Source organism: Cucurbita pepo, chromosome 2, assembly GCF_057944985.1.
Source record: "Cucurbita pepo subsp. pepo isolate OVF chromosome 2, ASM5794498v1, whole genome shotgun sequence".
Classification (NCBI taxonomy): domain Eukaryota; kingdom Viridiplantae; phylum Streptophyta; class Magnoliopsida; order Cucurbitales; family Cucurbitaceae; genus Cucurbita; species Cucurbita pepo.
Window position 1 is genome coordinate 3754433 of NC_141799.1, and position 15196 is coordinate 3769628.

The following is a 15196-nucleotide window of genomic DNA, read 5'->3' on the forward strand; positions in this document are numbered from 1 at the left end:
AACCCGTTGCTACATCGTCCACTCTATCCACAAATATTTATCCCTTAGAACTCAATAATAGTAACCAAATAAACTAATAAAATAGGTCAAAAAGTATATGTGAGCGTTTCAAGTCAGCTTGCACTCAATACGATTAATTTCAACGAACAACTGTTCAACTCTACTACATTCGACTATCAAAATATACGATTAATTTCAACGAACAACTGTTCAACTCTACTACATTCGACTATCAAAATATACGATTAATTTCAACGAACAACTGTTCAACTCTACTACATTCGACTATCAAAGTAAACTCGTAGAATATTAAATCATAGATAATCTAACGATTATCACCTCTAAACACGTAACGGTTAGATGATGCAAGAACAAAAAATGGTGACTAAAAAATGATGTAATAACACAACTCCTGTAGAATAATGTTGAGTTCAATGGAAACAAACAAATTTGTTGAATGTGGAGAAAAAAAAAGATAAAGTTGTGAGCAATATCCACTAACAGCCCACTTTCAGATTGTGGCTAGCATTTTCTTCTCTTATTGAAAGTTGTAGCCATTTTTGCTGTGAAATTCCACTACATTCTTTATGTCACTCCCCATAAAATCATATAAAATTTCACACAGTGAACCCCACATGGTTGAAAACTTTGTCCATACTATCTGTTCTGGAGATGTTCATGCTAAAAGAGGGTTACAGGATAGCACCAACTCAAACAGTTCCTACTTTTTCTTTTGCTTTCTAGATTATGTGAGATGGTTTTCTTAAAGTCAAAGAAAATTATTGAGTATCAAACCTCCAACTTTTGATCGACTTACTCTACGAGAGAGGAACGAAGCATTTTTTATAAGAGTGTGGGCCCTAGGAGATGCGTTTTCAAAATTTTGAGGGGAAACTCGAAAATGATAGCTGAAAGAAGACAATATTTTCTAGCGAGGGACTTAGGTCGTTATAAATGGTATCAGAGTCGGACACCAGACGATGTGGCAGCGAGGAGGTTGAGCCTCAAAGGGGAGTGGACAAGAAGCGGTGTGCCAGCAAGGACGTTGGGCCTCGAAGGGGGTGGATTGCGGGGTCCCACATTGATTGGAGAAGGGAATAAGTGCCAACGAGGACGTTGGGCCCCGAAAAGAGGTGGATTGTGAGATCCCATCGGTTGGAGAGAAGAATGAAACATTCTTTATAAGAGTGTAGAAACCTCTCCCTAGTAGACGCGTTTTAAAAACCTTGAGGGAAAGCCCGAACGGGATAGTCCAAAGAGGACAATATTTGCTAGTGGTAGGCTTGGACTGTTACAAATGGTATCAGAGCCAGGCACCGGGCGATGTGCCAACGAGGAGACTGAGCCCTGAAGGGGGGTGGACTGTAAGATTCCACATCAGTTGGGGAGAAAACGAAACATTCTTTATAAGGGTGTGGAAACCTCTCCCTAGCAGACGCATTTCAAAAACCTGGAAGGGAAGCCCGAAAGAGAAAACACAAAAAGTACAATATCTACTAGCAGTGTGCTTGGGCGGTTACGATAATTTTGCACAGATAGATGATATGTGAGACAGAAATTGTAAAAGTAATCTGTTTTTGTATCTAATGGTCATTAGAGACCGACATATTTTTAGATCAACATCCAACACAAGGCAGATGTATTTCTAGAGAAAAATCAAGTACCTTAGTTGAGCGTCCTCTTTAGGCATTATTGATCACAACCCTTTATTGCTCCTCTCCTCTGACATTGTCCAGCTTTTTCCTTTTACCTCATTGCTACAAAAGCTTTGAAGATCCCTTGTGATATCCATAGCAACCAAATAAGCAGCTTCCAAGAGTGGCTTGGCTTCTGCATTGTTCTTGGTGCCTGTTTCATCAGAAGCAAATAAAGAATGCTATTTTTACAGAACAAAAAGTTCTCTTTCTCCATTCTTTTTCTCCTTCTTCTTCTCACATTTCAACCACTCAGTTCATCCCAACAGCTCAAGAAAAATGTGGAATTCAATACAAGCAAGAAAGATCACAGCCAGAAGGTTTCTTATTGTTCTTCATATTGTTTCATTTTCATATTTGAAATGAATATCATTGCAGAAAAGAAGGTTTAGAATGTATAGCTGAAAGTGATTATTGGTTATAATGGTAGCAGATTAGTTCCAGCTTACTGTTTGATATCACACTCCATGGATTTCTCCTATGGGCTTCAATGGGGTTCCTTATGCCTGTTGGGATTCTTGTTATCAGAATGTCCAACAGAGAGCAATGTGGAAGAAGGCTGAAGTTTTACTTTTACATTCACACAATTCTACAGGCAAGTTCATCTCTTGTTCATCTCAATCTTCTCTAGCAATAATCTCAAATACTAAAATTCCGTTCAATAACTATTTGGTTTTTGAAAGTTATACAACGGCTCAAGCCCACTGTTAGTAGATATTGTCCTCTTTAGGCTTTCCCTTTCGGGCTTCCCCTCAAGGTTTTTAAAATGCGTCGGCTAGGAAGAGGTTTCCACACCCTTATAAAGAATATTTTGTTTCCTCCCCAACCGATGTGGGATCTTACAATCCACCCCCCTTCAAGGTCCAGCGTCCTCGCTGACACTCGTTCCCTTCTTCAATCGATGTGGGACCCTCCCAATCCACCCCTCTTTCGGGGCCCGTTGTCCTTGCTGGCACACCGCCTTGTGTCCACCCCCTTAGGGGATCAGTTTCCTCGCTAACCACATCGCCTGGTGTCTGGTTCTGATACCATTTGTAACTGCCTAAGTCCACCGCTAGTAGATATTGTCCTCTTTGAGCTTTCCCTTTCGGGCTTCCCCTCAAGGTTTTTAAAACGTGTCTGTTAGGGAGAGGTTTCCGCACTCTTACAAATAATGTTTCGTTTCCTTCCCGACCGATGTGGGATCTCACAATCCACCCCCCATTTGGGGCCCGACATTCTCATTGGTACTCGTTTCCTTCTCTAATCGATGTGGGACCCCCCAATCCACCCCTGAGGACGTTGGCAGACCGCCTCGTGACCACCCCCTTCAGGGATTAGCCTCCTCACTGACACACCGTCCGGTGTCTGCCTCTGATACCATTATAACTGTCCAAGCCCACTGCTAGCAGATATTGTCCTCTTTGAGCTTTCCCTTTCAAGCTTCCCCTCAAGGTTTCTAAAACGCGTCTGCTAGGGAGAGGTTTCCACACCCTTGTAAAGAATGTTTCGTTTCCTCCCCAACCGACATGGGATCTCCCACATTACTTCCACCTAAATGTTTCTTTCTTTATTCGAAAACTAAAAGATTCTGAGAAAACTTGCTTTCGTTTTTTAAATTTGGGTAAGAATTCTATTGTTTCTTCGTTAAGGAAAGTGAAAACCATAGTGAATCCTTTGATCATCAAATGGGGCCTAAAATAAACTCTATGGTGTTTGTTTTCTTAAAGAAGAATCCTTTTAAACTAAACAAACAATAACTACATAGAGTTGCAGGAAAGCATCATCATTAATGCAATTAGCTTTATCTTTTCACTAAACAAGCAAACAATCCACTTTTTTCTTGACTTTATGAGCTTAATGATGGTTCAAGAGAAAACCCAAGGGCCCTGATTCTGAATATCTTATACAGCCCCCAAGTTTCTACACACAAAAAGTTGATCCAGCAGATTATTATGAATACTTGCATCGAAAGAAAAGACAGGCATCATCACATTCTAACTAATTAGATACTCAAATAGAAACTAAGTTAAAATTCCAAATTTATAGAAGCAGTTTGATGGATTTTGATGATCCTCTAATCACAAAGATGGGTTCATTACATTATCTTAACTTGATTATGATGAACAGATACTCTCTGTATTACTAGTCACAGCTGGAGCAGTCATGTCTATCAAGAAATTCAACAATGCTTTCAATAATAACCATCAAAGGATAGGGATTGGCCTATATGGGATGATCTGGTTACAGGCATTGATTGGAATTGTAAGGCCAAAGAGGTAAAGTTTCATATTTTCTTCAAATATGCAGCAATAGTTTATTAGAAAGAGTTATTGTGAGGTTGTTTTCAAAGTAGTACTCTAACAGCCCAAACTCACTGCTAGCAGATATTGTTTGTTTTACCTTATTACGTATCGTTGTCAGCCTCACGGTTTTAGAATGCGTATGCTAGAGAGAGGTTTCCACACCCTTATAAAGAATGCTTCTATCCTCTCTCCAACTGATGTGGGACCCTGTAATCCAATCCTTTGGATTTAGATAACAAAACAAAGGAAGTAGTGTTCAGTGGATTTAGATCAGGAAAGAGGAATAGTATGATCTATTTCAATTTGTATACTCTGAATCCATTCCTTTCTCATTCTGGCAGGGGCTCTAGAACAAGAAGCCTATGGTTTTTCATACACTGGATGTTTGGCACAGCAGTATCTCTCCTAGGAGTTTTCAATGTATACTCAGGATTATTTGCTTACCACGAGAAAACGTCACGAAGGATACGAATTTGGACCATAATTTTCACTGTTGAAATTTCTTTGATTTCCTTCTTTTACCTATTCCAAGACAAACTGGTGTATATACAAAAGCAAGGAGTTATTTTGGGCAATGAATTGGTAACACCTACTGATCAAGGGCTCTCACCAAATGACAAGCAAAAGGAACTGCCTACTGATCCATGCTGAAGGAGTAAACAGAGTTCTCAAAAGGTTGTTTTCACTGACATGAGATTGTTATCACTCTTCTTATCATTTCTCTCTTCTTATTGGGATTTGTAAGTTTCATTTTCTAGATTTTGTTAGAGACGGAGAGTGAATGTTATTGTTCTTCACTCGTCTCTCGTGCTTCCCAAAGCTCGAGGCTCACTTGACTAAAGTGCAATAGCCCTTTAGGGCTTCAGTTTTTTTTAAGAATGTAAATAATTTTTTTATAATGTAAAGGTTAAGAAAATTGAGTGTTTTTTGAGATTTTAGGAATGTTAATGTGTTTAATTGGGCTTGAGCACTCGGCACGAGCCTCAAAAGAAGAGTCTCACTTCTTTGAAACAAGGTGCATAGGTCGCACCTTGGGCCTATGTGTCACAATCGCACCTTGTCGGGACTCGCACCAATGTCACTAAGCACACACCGCAGTGGGTCTCCTTAGAAATCAAGAACAGATCTGTTACAAAAGCAAGGAGTTATTTTGGTCCTTGTGATTTGATAAAACCCCATAAATAGTTTCTAGACAGGGACTGCTTTGTAAAGTTTTATCAAACCATAGGGACTAATTCTAACGTTTTTTATTCTTAAACGGTAAAATCATATATGAAACAGCAGCCGGTCGTAACTTTTCAAGAAATATAGAACTAAAAATTGAACAATAGAAACTATGAACACGGGGTTAAGGATATCAAGATATTACCACTTCTATATATATATATATATGATGTTTGTATGAACAGCATATCACGGAAAAAGTTGCACATAACCAGTCAGTATAGCAATACCTAATATTACAATAGGTGGCAGAATTACAAATGCTCCAACTGTAGCAAAGAAAACTGAATCATTCCTTTGAGATACTTCATTCAAGTATTCTTGTCTTTTGATGTTCCTCTTCTGTGAAATTGTCAAAAACTTGGCACTAACCTTCTTCAAGTTCTTACCCAACGGAATGCTAAAATCGTCGTCTCTGTCTCTGAACAATTGTGCAAGCTGATCACGGATTGTAGTTCTCTGGTAATTGCCATCACTCTCATAACCTGAGAACATAAAATCTCAGTAAGTTCAAGTAAAATTGTAGCAGCCCAAGCTCACCGCTAGCAGATATTATCATCTTTGGGCTTTCTCTTTCGGGCTTCCCTCAAGGTTTTTAAAATGCGTTTGCTAGGGAGAGATCTCCACACCCTTATAAAAAATGTTTTGTTCTCCTCCCCTACCGACGTGGGATCTCTCAGATATGACATTTTTCAATGAAATAAGACTAATGCATTTCAATGAAATAAGCCCACTTACCATCAACTAATTGGCTACCGGAAGAGAGTTGCTCCAAGAGATCAAGCTGTGTGCGTGCAGAAGAAGATGCTCCTTTACATTTGAAAAGAAAAATGATTAATCTTTAAACCGAGTACGTTAAACTACACTTTTAGTCTAACGCTTTAACTCTAGTTTCAATTTGATTTCTATACTTCTAAAACTTTCATATATCGTCGTCATTATTTGCTTAAAGGTTATCATACGCAGAAGTGTAACAAAAATCCCATATGGCAAGTTGTTCATAGATATTGAAAATGAACTCTATGATAGATTATTTTGGTGTGATGCATAAAATTGATTGAGACATAAATTTTGGTTGGCTCTTAAGGCATCATTTTGATTGAAAATTATAAAAATAGCTATGACTAATGTTGTTTTGGAGTACCAGAGGATATTGTCCACAAATAGCTCTCTATATTGCGTTTTTGTTATTCATTGGTCACAACAAATGCTTGATAACCTTTACGCAAATAATAAGAACTATAATATGAATGATATTGAAATTTTTGAAACCACAAGAACTGAATTAGAAATGGAATCAGGCCATGTCAAAGCAAAGACACTAGAAATTTATTTAACAAGAAAAAGCAAGATTATCTTTACTTCATTATATTTATAGCGATAGACCACTTGGATTTCACAAAAACAATTTAAAATCTCAATCGTTGAGTACTACGAGTAGGATTCTTTCATTGTACGCGGCCTTAAACTATAGGATTACAGAGACAATAATCAACCTACTCACAATTTTGAAGGAATAACTAAACAACAAGAAAAGAGAGACGAAGCAGTGAATAATTGATGCATACCAGAAGAAGACGAAATGAGAAGCTCTTCATCTTGAACTCTACCCTCAGCGCCCTCCGAAACAGCGAATTTTCTCGAAGAAGATGAACAACGAGAATGGAACTTCAAAAGGAGCGATGTATTCTGCTGCAGATTTGAATAAGAAGAAGATGAAGAAGGATGTGGATTCGGGCAATGAAGCGCAGTAATGAGATTCGATGCCATGATTTTGTTGCTTTCAAGTGAAAAATCTATGGCTTCTGGTCTCCATTACTGGGACTGGAAGCGGAGCTTGAACAAGTTCCCCCATAAATTAGCGGCTACAAATTATTTATTTATTTTTCCAGTTTTTCAGTTTAGTTTATTTATAGCCACTTCAATTTTTGTAATTTGATTGAAAATACCTTGGCCACATAAATTATTGGGAGTTTCCATGAAGCTATTATTTTATAAATTGGGAAATAAATATAAAAATAAATGAAAATTAAGTTTTTTTCATCGCTAATATTTTTTAATATTAATATTTTCATAAATTAGTATATCAATGAATCAATTGATATAACAAAAATAAATAATTAAAATTTTAAAAATATTAATGAATTTTGTTATTTATTAAAATATGTTTATTTTTTAAAAGATTGAAATATTAAATTTAATCTTTCATAAACTTAAAAGTTATTCTCAAATTAAAAATTAATTAAAAAATTAAAGACGCATGTTGGATTTTTACTTCAATAATAGTTTTGGAATGTTTAAATAATATTACAATTGAATAGTATTTTTTGAAAATTTGAGATATTTTTACTATTAAGCTAAAATTAAATTGAAGAACAAATTCAAACGAAATTTATTAATAATAGTTTAATTATAAAATAAATCTAAAATATTCACAAAAAAAAAGGGTAATTTTGGTCATTTGACAAATATCTCTAGATATGAGCGTTTCCCTGTCACGACTGTCTTCCATCTGAGAAAAATGAATAGTAAAATAAATATTTTAAGATATCCGCATTAAATCCAGATTCTAAGCAAAGTCTCCTGTGACTTTGTTTCCCATTGTTTTACGCTCTCTCCTAGAAACGGGAAAGAAGGAAAAGCTCAAAGAGGACAATATCTACCAATAAAAGATTTGAACAAGCTCAAGGAAGACGATATCTATTATGATAGGTTTAAACTCTTACAGATAAAGAGAAAGTCTAAAGAAGATAATATCAGCTAGCAGGGACGGTTGTTATAGATGTCTTCTGAAATTTAGTCCTAAAACGAAATGAATCTGATGAGGAATTTTGCAAATTCTGCAGGGGAATTACAAAAGAACTGTTGTTGCCTGAACTAGACAGACAAGAGAACAGAAGCAACAAAGAAAATGCTCTGGCTCCCAAATGGTGGATCCCCTTCAAATACAAGCTAGTTCAAACCTTGATTAATAAAAGAGCCAATGGGTCCATATGTTGGTGCAATACTAGAACGGGATAGGTCTGCAGCCATGGCTGACTTAGTACTCATCAGACCCAGTGGTGCACCAAGGGCCGTTTTAGCAGCACGAAGAGGGACATTACTCAAAAGCCCGACATTCTGGCGGGACATCGAAGACGACCTTCGGTTTCTTGCTTGGGAAAGTTTGAAGGGTTCTGTCAGGTTTAATGTAGCTTTGGAGGCATTGAAATCTTGTGCTGAGAGTTATGGAAGCAACAATGTTCGTATTCCTGGTCATTCCTTAGGTGCTGGGTTTGCTCTACAGATGGGGAGGGCCTTAGCTAAAGAAGGAATCTATGCTAGGTTTGTGCTGGGTTTGCTCTACAGATGTCAGAGTCATGCTCGTCCAAGACGTGTTGCCCATGTCCAAGGTGTTTATGTCTTTTCATATTCTAGTATTTTACTTTTGTATTTCTAGGAAGTATGACGTTTCTGAAATATCATGTCTAGGCCTGTCAGACATGAAATGCCTCAGAATGTACTATAAGGGGATACGACTAGTTGTCAACTTCTCCCTACCCAAGGTTATATATTGTGAGTCGTCGTTATTTCTCTCTTACTTGCTTATATAACGTCTCTTTCAAAAATCTCTCTTTCGAAAATTTCTCTCTACCCTCGTTTTCTAAAACCTTCTCTTAAAACCGAGGCCAGAGGCTCGAGCATATGTCGCTTGGCCATAGGAGACGCAAGAACAAATTGGCTTAGCTCACTTGTCGTTGGAAAGTGAGTACCGCACAATCGCAAGTCCGCTGCCATCAAAAATGCGATTGTGACACTGGATTTGTTCTGACAGATGGGGAAGGCCTTAGCTAAAGAAGGAATCTATGTTGAAAAAAAGCAGAGTTTGCTTGGAAGAGAATCAAATCAATGCTTCATTCAGGCAGGGAAACAACAGAGAACAGCAATAGTTTAGGAGAAAAAACATCAACAGCAGCTGGTTCAAGGAGTTGGGTATCGAATCTAAACATGTTGAAGAATCCAGGGAAGTGGGTCGCACATCTATATGTAAATAACAGCGATTATATTTGCTGTTCATATACTGAATCTGATCAAGTAGAGAAAAGCAATGAAGGGAAAGAAAATGTTACCCCCACAAATGGGAATGGAAAGCGGCGGCAGCTGCAGCAATGTTGTTTGTGATGTCGAAGGGAAAACAGAGGTTTCTTGAAGCTCATGGATTGGAACAATGGTGGTCTGATGATTTGCAGCTTCAGCTAGCTCTCCATGACAGCAAGCAGCTTAAATCCTTATACACCCTTTCATCAGCACACAACCAACACCCGGGCGTCCCAGCCGGTGAAGATCAGTTGCTGGAAATTTGTGCAAATAACTCATTTCGACTTCAGGATACGTCGGTATAGTTCTTTTCAACTCTGTTTGGTTGAGCAAATCAACCTACAGTGAATCGATTAATTTGACACCAAGTGAAAAAACAGATATAGATACATCATCATCTAACTAACTTCTTGATCCTTTTCCAGAATCGCAAGGTTGAACCAATTGGTTCAGAGTGTTCTTCTTCCTATTGCACTTCTGTAAATCTATTCACATGAATGAAAATGAAAACTACCTATCCTACGACGAACGTGCAGCATTGAACATTCATATCGTGATCGTCTTTTATATGAATAAACAGCCAATGTAAATGAATAAACAGCTAGGTTGAACACCTGCAGTTTGTGTGAATGAACGAACGGCAGGAGATTAGCAGCAGCCTTACCTCGATCGCCTTGTTTTCTTTCGTTCTCTTCCAAAGATCTATGAAACAAAAATTATTTAGCAAGTAGTAGTAAAGAGAAGAATGGAAAATATCAGTCTTTAAAGTTCTGCAACCAAAACAAGAAAAAAGGTAGAGTCTGAATTTTACTGCTTAAGAAAGGCTACAAGGATCACCTTGCTTGGAATGTCACAAGGATCCCACACTTCAAATGGAAAACTATCATAGAAGCTAAGAACAAAAGAGAACGTATTGTGAAGAGCTCGGGTCACAATACGTCGCTAAAAAGCAGAACAGTATCAAGAACAGAAAAAAAGGGAATATTTCTTCAGGAACCTCAAAGTTAGTATATTTCTGCTCTTTATCGTATTTCCCAAATTTTATAGATCATATTGACCAAAGCAGCTGGCTACACTAGTGCAGGAACATGAAGGTGTGATTGACTCACATGAGAAAATTCTCTACTAGAAGGAAATGGTTGTTCCCGCTCCATTACCATTACTGGTTCACGAACTTAACTGATCGATTTCTTCGAGAACTATCCTCCAAAAAGTAAGAAGATGAAGCTGGGTTACCCAGAAAATAACTTGTATGTACAGTCTATGCAAGATGCAAATAGGCATGATTTGTCGACGTTGGGCATCAAAACAACAATCCGAATGAAGGTATTATGAGCTGATCAACGGCCAAGAATGGAACTGGTTTTGAAGTTGCAAGCTACAAGGCCTTGAGAATCTATTGATGTACAGAATATGAACTGATTTCTGCAGAGACAGGAATAAAAAACAATTGGCCATTGACATCTAAAAGGAATAAAGCTAAAACAAACATTTAAGTGAAGAAGAAATGCAGATACAGCAAACAAACATGGAAGCTAAGCAAGTGAAAGCAGAAAGAACAAGATGAGGTAGAAAATTTGGAGTAAAAGAAAAGAGAGCTTGTGTCTTCGGTGCACGAAGACAGTGCCAAATCTACATCAAGTAGTATGATTTAATGAAAATGGTATACGTGACAGCCTAGCCAATGCTAAACTTTCAAACCCCCTACGGCACCAATATGTATCCTCGAGGTAAAACTCACGTGCACATTAAAAATTTGAATAAGTTAAAACTAAAATCAGCCTACGCTAGGGCGAAAACCCATGATACCAAGAGATATACGTGCTAGACTGCTGGTAAAATAGTTATAAAGAAGAGCTACTAAAGAGTGTGAAACACAAGCAGCATGGAGCTCAAAGGATCCAACACAATTATCTTCAAGCTTCAAGGAAATATATACTATAGGCTTCAATTCACTTGTGGACCAAGGTAATCTTCTGTCAATGATTCCCCTGCCATCAAACATGGACACAACTTCCAATTGTATATCGAGTTTTCAATACTCACGAATGCCTCCCGAAGGCACACACACAGCAAATGCAACATTATTATACAGCTTTAATATCTCTTCCATTAACCAGTTAATCTTCCTGATTCCTGAAAGGTTCATAAAATTGTCTAGGAGATTTTTTGGCAGCCAAAGACAAACGCTGGGCAACTGAAGGGGAGGAAGGAAAAATTAAAAAAAGTGAGCAAATAAAAGAAAAAATCAGGGACAAGGAAAAATTACAATGAATAATGGGAAATATTGTACATGCCTACAATTTTGTACTCTGTCCTTACCCACCCTCACTCGATAGGAAGATAATGACACACAAGTACGATTTCACTTCCCTTTTCTGAAGGCAATAATACTATAACAAGTATCTATACATCATGATCATGATCAAGGATTTTCTGAAATGGACCAAATACAGTAAGCATCATTCATATTGAACGCAATTTGCAAAGCGGGAATGTGCTGGGAGCTAAAAACAAGAACCATTCTGTAACATGAAAATGCGAATATGACATAGATCCACTTACAGTTGGTTGACTGTTGACCCACTTGTCCAGGTTCAGTAAGACTTAATTCAATGTCATGACTAGCTGACCAACCAGGCTCGTAAGCTTCAAGAAAACCAATTTTTGCCTTATTAGGTAGATCATGAGGATGAACAAACGGCACTCCAGGAGGCCATCCAATCTCCATCCTTGTGCTGGCACAAGGGCTATCTAACCTGTGAATGTGACTCTCACAATCCTTCAGATTACAGAACCTTAATTTGATACCCTTCTTATCTGCGATGTCCTGTACTCTCTCCTTCAGAACTCTCTGTGCCTCAAGCCGTAATCTCTTAGAAGGGGGTAGTGGTTTGGTACTTGAATTATTCTTTCTCCTCCTCAATTTTATGGATCCTGTACCAGCATTTCATCGATCCAACAGCCTGTTAATTAAAAGCTTCTCACTAAGGGGTCTACTTAAACTAGGAGGTTACTAAGAAGTTACACTACCCAACAAGTGGATAAAGATGGAATGAACAGAAAGCATTCAACTATCGAGCAATAATAAACATCAAAAGAATGCAAAATATGTGGCTTCCAATCCATATTTTACCCAAAGAGTATACATTGAATCATTTTCTCACAACGCTCTTTCACTATATAAAGAAATTCTCCAAATATATAGCAAAATGGCAATCTAAGAAGATGGCTCCTTATTACGTCAAGGCAAAACATCAAAGGGAAAGGAAGGGTAAATTAAAATTTCATCAACCAAATACACAAGTACTAAACGTGTAAAAAAAAATTAATATTGAATTTACGACTCTTTTTCAATAAGAACTGATTCCACTGACGAAATTAAGTTACAAAAAGGGGAGAGCCAAACCCCATACCAAGGGAGGTTACAGAAAGAAACCTCAATAAATGATATTCATCGGCAACGAAAGCAAAAATTTTAAAAAGAAGATTTGGCCTACCCTCTTGGGATGTCGACAAACTGAAATTCTGGAAATTTGGGCGGTTAAAGAGTTGGTCGGTAGAGGGTGATCTCTGCATAAAGTCGTCAACTGGTACTGGAAGTTGGAATTGAACATCTACCCCATGGCCAGCTGCTCTCATTTCTGAACAATTAAGGCTAGTCATGGATTTAGGCATGAGTTTGAATGACAAGGAACATCGTCCATACATACTACCTTGAATATTATTCACTTCCGTTCTGAGCAGAGCAGGATTCACATACCCCGCAGTTGCTTGATAGAGTGCAAGTCCGGGATAAACTACAGCATCTTGAGGACCAAGATCACCATCCACAAGAATCCATCTACCATGGAAATCTTTTATCAGTAAACCTGCCTTGTCCGACTTGACCAGAGTAATAAGACTTTTATCAATCTGATGCTCATGGTCAGACGTATACATTGCCAACTGGCTATCCTCTTGAGCAAATTTATGGTGATGCTCTCCATGAAATGAGGGCCTCCCATAACAGCACACAGACAACACGGAAGATGATATCTCCCTACTTCTTAGGGGAACATTATCGAGTATTTCTGTGAAAGGAGAGCTGCGCAAGTTTAGAGAGAAGCTAATCGCATCCAAAATAATTCGAGATGCCTTTCCAAAAACTGCATATATATCTGGCAAACCTGCTGGTGGTATCTCCATTCCATTGCCAGGCTCAACTTGAGTCAATCCAGGCCTATAATCATAGGTTTCTTGCCACCCCTGAGCATCCATATAGTAACCAGAAGTTCTGCACCACTCCAGCGAATCATTGTTTTGCATCAACTCAGCAGATGGACATGCAGCTCTCTGATGGAAGTAAAGGCGAGCAGAATCTAAACCAGACCTTAAAAGAGCCCCATCATATACAGGGAATTGTATGATGGCAGCAGAGTATTGAGCTAGTGAATGTGACAAAGTTGTGACCGATGATTTGAAAGACTCAGAAGGAACGCCTTCAGATGGTGCTAAATCGGTAAGCTTCACACGACCCAATGATGGCAGGCCATTGCCTTCCATGAAATGGAATGCTTTCAACGGCCAAACAACTCAATTCAAGCAACTCTGCCCGTAATATACAAGAAAAGGCCAAAAGTCCAATCAGTGACAGCAACAAAAAAAAAAAAACAAATTCATTTTTTGTATTACAATCACAAAGGGGTTCAATATACTTCTTAAGACTTGGAATTCGTAAGTCAACTAATTACATCAAAAAAGAATCAATACTCTTAACAAACATAGTTTTTCATCTACCATTTACAACTAAAACTTCTGCAGAATTAGCATGAGGCAAATAACAGTATAATCCCCAACTCACACAAGCAGAAGAGAACCGATTGTAAAGTGTAAAACCGAACAAAACCCGTCGATTGGTGCAACATCTGAAGGTCGGGTTTGGATCAAATTCAAAGCCCTAAATCCACAGCTAAATACTGACACCAAAAACTGAGTATCTTGAAAACGGACCTGAATATGACAAGCGTTCCTTCCTTAATCGCTGGAACAGGTCCTTTGCCTTGTGTTCTGGACAGCAACTGCTCGAGCGAAGATCAAAATCAGGCTGGAAAAGATGAAAATGAAAGATTATAGAATGAACAGAAGGAGATTACGCCGAGAGAGAGGATCAAAATTCGAGTTCCAGGAGAACAGCGACCTGAGAGAGTCAATTCGTCTAAGAAGTTTGCGCCGTTTTCTCCCCCTCCATTTGGTACGTTAATGTCCGAAATGGCGTTTTCTGATAATCTTGCCCAATATTCGCCGATATATAGAACTAATTTTGTATTTATTTATTTTCCCTTTAAGAAAAAAAAAAAAAGTGTAAAAAGTCACAAATTTTAGATGATGATTGAAATTTAATTTTTTTTTCATAATAAGTTTTTTCTTTTTAAAATATTATTCATTTATTCTTTTAGAGATGTCTCAATTATAATTAAATAATTTAAATCTAACACTGTAATTGATAAAAAAAAATTAATAATAATAATAATTCCCAATTTGGTCAAGTATATTTCAAATTTGAATAAATAGTAAAATTATTATCTTTAATTAGTTTTTTATTTGAAGAAAATTGTTGCTATTTGTAACTATTTGGTCAAGTATAAGAGATTAATGCATTAATTATTGAATTATATTCGAGTATAAATGTTAAATTTCTATTAATTTGTTAAAATAACGTTTAAATATATTTGTCACGAACATGCATTCGAACCTAATAAGTTGGCAAAAGTAAACAATAAAAATAAAAATAGAGTACAAAACATGCCTAATAAATCATTAATCATATGACATAATAAAATAATTTAGACAAAATTTATGAAAAATTGTTGATAAATGAGTTAATAATTTGAATAATTAACATAAATATATTAGAAGGCATTTTGAACCATTGGG

At 37.4% G+C, this 15196-nt stretch overlaps 3 protein-coding genes and 1 pseudogene across 19 annotated transcripts; 2 read left to right on the top strand and 2 right to left on the bottom strand.

Annotated features, from left to right (window-relative positions):
- Positions 1-1796: 1796 nt before the first annotated feature.
- Positions 1797-4910, top strand: LOC111787589 (cytochrome b561 domain-containing protein At2g30890). Of its 2 annotated transcripts, none has more exons than XM_023667604.2 (4): positions 1797-2014; positions 2125-2289; positions 3804-3952; positions 4321-4910. In XM_023667604.2, exons 1-4 carry the CDS (start codon positions 1874-1876, stop codon positions 4628-4630), a joined length of 765 nt encoding a protein of 254 aa, XP_023523372.2. In that variant the 5' UTR covers positions 1797-1873; the 3' UTR covers positions 4631-4910. The 2 variants fall into 2 exon arrangements, with proteins under 2 accessions (XP_023523372.2, XP_086977348.1); XM_087121222.1 differs by having other exon boundaries at positions 2128-2289.
- Positions 4911-5327: 417 nt separating this feature from the next.
- On the bottom strand, positions 5328-7077 carry LOC111787590 (myosin-G heavy chain-like protein). Its single transcript, XM_023667605.2, has 3 exons — positions 6772-7077; positions 5942-6013; positions 5328-5688 (listed from the first exon to the last, which is right to left on the bottom strand). The coding sequence occupies exons 1-3, from the start codon at positions 6971-6973 to the stop codon at positions 5393-5395; spliced, it is 570 nt and encodes a 189-aa protein (XP_023523373.2). The 5' UTR covers positions 6974-7077; the 3' UTR covers positions 5328-5392.
- Positions 7002-10372, top strand: LOC111787654 (GDSL esterase/lipase At4g10955-like; annotated as a pseudogene).
- Positions 9068-14592, bottom strand: LOC111788739 (uncharacterized). 16 transcript variants are annotated; one of them, XR_002814214.2, is made up of 6 exons: positions 14273-14550; positions 12781-13870; positions 11846-12217; positions 10390-10705; positions 9945-9982; positions 9068-9619 (listed from the first exon to the last, which is right to left on the bottom strand). XR_002814214.2 is itself a non-coding variant. In XM_023669204.2 (5 exons), coding segments are annotated over exons 3-5 (1419 nt in total). In that variant the 5' UTR covers positions 13826-13870; positions 14273-14366; positions 14460-14592; the 3' UTR covers positions 9068-10703. The 16 variants fall into 16 exon arrangements, 8 of the variants coding, with proteins under 8 accessions (XP_023524972.2, XP_023524973.2, XP_023524976.2 ...); XR_015419808.1 differs by having other exon boundaries at positions 9895-9982; XR_015419811.1 differs by having other exon boundaries at positions 9068-10705; positions 11846-11929; positions 12040-12217; positions 14273-14551.
- Between the last annotated feature and the right edge of the window lie 604 nt (positions 14593-15196).

Coding starts and splice junctions, on each gene's coding strand:
- LOC111788739 (XM_023669204.2), bottom strand. CDS start 13,825: ATGGAAGGCAATGGCCTGCCATCATTGGGTCGTGTGAAGCTTACCGAT. Junction 12,218..12,780: donor TTTGTCGACATCCCAAGAGG/GTAGGCCAAATC, acceptor ATGCTGGTACAG/GATCCATAAAATTGAGGAGG.
- LOC111787589 (XM_023667604.2), top strand. CDS start 1,874: ATGCTATTTTTACAGAACAAAAAGTTCTCTTTCTCCATTCTTTTTCTC. Junction 2,290..3,803: donor ACATTCACACAATTCTACAG/GCAAGTTCATCT, acceptor TATGATGAACAG/ATACTCTCTGTATTACTAGT. Junction 3,953..4,320: donor GGAATTGTAAGGCCAAAGAG/GTAAAGTTTCAT, acceptor TCATTCTGGCAG/GGGCTCTAGAACAAGAAGCC.
- LOC111787590 (XM_023667605.2), bottom strand. CDS start 6,973: ATGGCATCGAATCTCATTACTGCGCTTCATTGCCCGAATCCACATCCT. Junction 6,014..6,771: donor TCTCATTTCGTCTTCTTCTG/GTATGCATCAAT, acceptor TCAAATGTAAAG/GAGCATCTTCTTCTGCACGC. Junction 5,689..5,941: donor CGGTAGCCAATTAGTTGATG/GTAAGTGGGCTT, acceptor TTATGTTCTCAG/GTTATGAGAGTGATGGCAAT.